This window comes from Rhagoletis pomonella, unplaced genomic scaffold (assembly GCF_013731165.1).
Source record: "Rhagoletis pomonella isolate Grant_MI unplaced genomic scaffold, Rhpom_1.0 Rhpom_scaffold_00012, whole genome shotgun sequence".
Taxonomy (NCBI): domain Eukaryota; kingdom Metazoa; phylum Arthropoda; class Insecta; order Diptera; family Tephritidae; genus Rhagoletis; species Rhagoletis pomonella.
The window spans coordinates 2,467,223-2,470,278 of NW_023458566.1; the positions used below are offsets into that span (position 1 = coordinate 2,467,223).

The 3,056-nt window shown below is 33.9% G+C and overlaps 1 protein-coding gene across 2 annotated transcripts in view; it reads right to left on the reverse strand.

The window, feature by feature from the left end:
• Positions 1–251: 251 nt before the first annotated feature.
• The window catches only part of LOC118747680 (hippocampus abundant transcript 1 protein), a 142,910-nt gene continuing 140,105 nt past the window's right edge, over positions 252–3,056 (reverse strand). For both annotated transcript variants that reach the window (XM_036481746.1, XM_036481745.1), the window contains 4 exons: positions 2,929–3,015; positions 2,755–2,852; positions 1,102–1,389; positions 252–1,002 (listed from right to left, as the gene is read on the reverse strand). In XM_036481746.1, coding sequence (XP_036337639.1) covers positions 905–1,002; positions 1,102–1,389; positions 2,755–2,852; positions 2,929–3,015 — 571 coding nt within the window. In that variant the 3' untranslated portion in view covers positions 252–904. The remainder of the gene's footprint in view (positions 1,003–1,101; positions 1,390–2,754; positions 2,853–2,928; positions 3,016–3,056) is intronic.

A 3,056-nucleotide genomic window follows, 5' to 3' on the forward strand; every position in this document is an offset into this window, starting at 1 on the left:
TGTGCAATTATATTAGATACGTTAGCTTACTGTGTGTTATTTACTAAATTATATTCATAATAATTAGCTGATATGATGTTTAGTAGAAAAGCTGTAAATAAATATTACCTCCTGGCAGGTCATGTAAAAGAGTGAAGCAAATCTTAAATAAAATAGTAACTACTTTGTACACGTTGACATACTATGTGCTAATGCATCTAAAACTATAGAACAAAATCTAGCAACCGAATTCTTAAAGAAAGTCAATTCAATTCATGTTAAAAGGATAACATTTAAGAAATGCACCTGTTTTATCGCACTCGCTTTTTCTTTATTTTCAATCAATTACAACGCTAAGTTTAAGGATTCACAAAAATAGTATTTCAACTCTTCGTTATTAAAATATACATTTGAACTTAGTGGAGTAGCCACCTACAGTGAAAAAAGACTAAATCAAATTATTATTTATCTGTTGATGTTGAAGGTATATTCCTAATAACACAATACCTTATGTTATTTTGTGGACATTGCATAATAATTTCTTTACAAATTCTTTAATCAAAATGGGGTTTTAAAAACAAAACCACAAGCAAAGCTCAGAGCTCCTTTTAATATTCTACATTATTATTTTTTTTTTTTATATACAGCACACACATACATACAGAACGAACATGCATACATGCATTAAAAATACATTTGCTCTTTTTTAAATTAAAGTTAAAATTATAAATAACTTCATTACAGGAATTCATTGTGTTATTAGCTTAAAATTTAGCAACTAAAAAATAAAAAGTCAGCACTTATTTTTTAAGTTTTAATCTTTTTTCATAATGCTTCTATTTGCGTTGCATTTCACAAATTCATCTCTCAAAAAATACGAAAACAGAAAGGTCCTTTTTTTTGGTTTTTCTTAATTTACTAAAAACTACAGTTGTGCCATTGAGTCTGATCGCATTAATGGTGCTAGTGGACTCGTCGATTTGTTGCCACATTCAATTTCATACTGCACATCCACAGAGGCACCTGGAGAATAACAGATGGTAGTATTATTTACAATATTAAAAAAAAAAATCATATGTATATATATATATATATTATATATATGAAATTAAGTCCACTTACGCTTTTTTTCACTTGCAGTTCGACTAATATTTATATCGTTATGTTTATCTGGAATGTAGATTGCAACCACAATCGCCAGTATTACCATGAGTGCGCCAATAGCAAATGGTGGACCTGGTATCAATTCTGTGTATTTATTACTTTCCTTTTGTACGGGGCTATCAGGATTTTTTCCCAACAAATCGTCATTCAAATCCACATTGAATAAGTAGAAAATCACACCAAATAAAGCTGGTCCCAAACCATTGCACAGACCGCGCATACCAGTTACCATGCCTTGAACGGCACCTGTAAATTGTCAAAAGATAGAGATAGAATTTTAGTTGTAGTACTGGATGTTAAATATGAAAAAGAAGTTAATAGCAACTGAGGAATGCTGGTGCCCTATAGGATTTCATTCGTTCTTAGCTGTCTTTTTCGCAAAATAGCTTTTCTCAGTACTTCGTATAAAGACTATCAATGCAAAGCTAGGTCATAGTGAAGTCACTCGTCTACTAAGTATGCGGACTTATCGAAAATAACTCTTTACAAATTCGTCGACCAGAGAATTTCGCGAGTGTGTGCATTCTAAGTTCTATTCAGCCAAACATACGTGCTAAAATCTCGAAGGTTTTACTATGTTCTCAAAATTTTTATAAATTTCGAATCTTCCGCCAGTTGCATTTAAGGTAAGGTCCAAATTAAATATTTGGTTAGGTAGATCCGATTCTCTTTCATGCAGCTGTTGCCGTAAGGACTTGAGGTGATGCTTAGCCTTAAAGTACATATTGCAATCGGAAAATTACCAGTTGGGCATCGATAAAATTGCATCTTGCTTAGAGGACCTCCGACATACCCGTGGCCAGACGGACTTAGTCACTTTGCATGCCAAGATTTTCGTGCAGCGCTAGCTGAGCTGCCTAGAACCTCATTCTTTCCTGCAGCCAGAAAAAAGTGGCTAATAAAGCCTCCACACTTTTCTGTCCCGGCGACCACCTCACCAGAGAGTCTTGTCTTGCCCGTACATTGGCTCTGCAGTTTCTAGCAATACAGCTATAGACTAGAATCCATATGAGCTTGGTAGTGAAGACTCAAAGACTTATCGGAGTATATGTTGACATTCTTGCTGATCATTATATTCGTTCGCATCCAATCAAAAGATTATTTTATGTCGGCTACTCCGCTTGAAAAACACCGCAGTGATTTCGCCGCTTAAATTTGAATTTAATGGAGATCTCCTAGCAGAAGATACCTCCATCTATTTAGCATCCAACTTTAATCCAGCCATGAATAAATTCAATGAGCACTGATTCCAAAGTCCTAACTTCGTCAAATCTTGCCTGGAAGGAAAATGAGTAGAGGAAGATCTAGTCGAACCCACCATCGGTATGCAATGATCGGTTAAGAACTGGTTGAATTCAAAACTATTAAAACTAAGGCAGTACCAAGAATGGGCAGAACTTAGCGAAGTACGAAATATATCTTTGAATTTAATTGGCTCTAGAAAAAAGTATTTTGAAAACTGTCCACTTTACACAGAACTCAACTTATTTTCATTCGTTTTAGTCAAAAAAAAAAAAAAATCTTAGTTCACTTTTCTTTGCTTCGAATACGGACAATTTAATAATACGCTTTCAATTAAAAACAGTTATTTGTAATCAAGTGGTTACTTACCCTGCCTGTCGGGGTGTGAATGAATTGAAACAAAAGCGCTTATCGCTGGATAAGTTATCGATCCAAGTGCGGCCAATATGCCAGCTGCCCACATCATCCTTCAAAAGTGAAATAGCAACAAAAATAAGTCATGGACGGAGTTACAAAGAAAAATAAAATTGATTTACAACTTACCATGACTTACTGCCTAAACCGTACCACAATAATTGTAACATTTCTAATACTAATCCTAAAATAATAGTATTTTTTGCACCAAATACCCTGAAACATATGAAAATACATTTAATTAAAAAATATAGTGT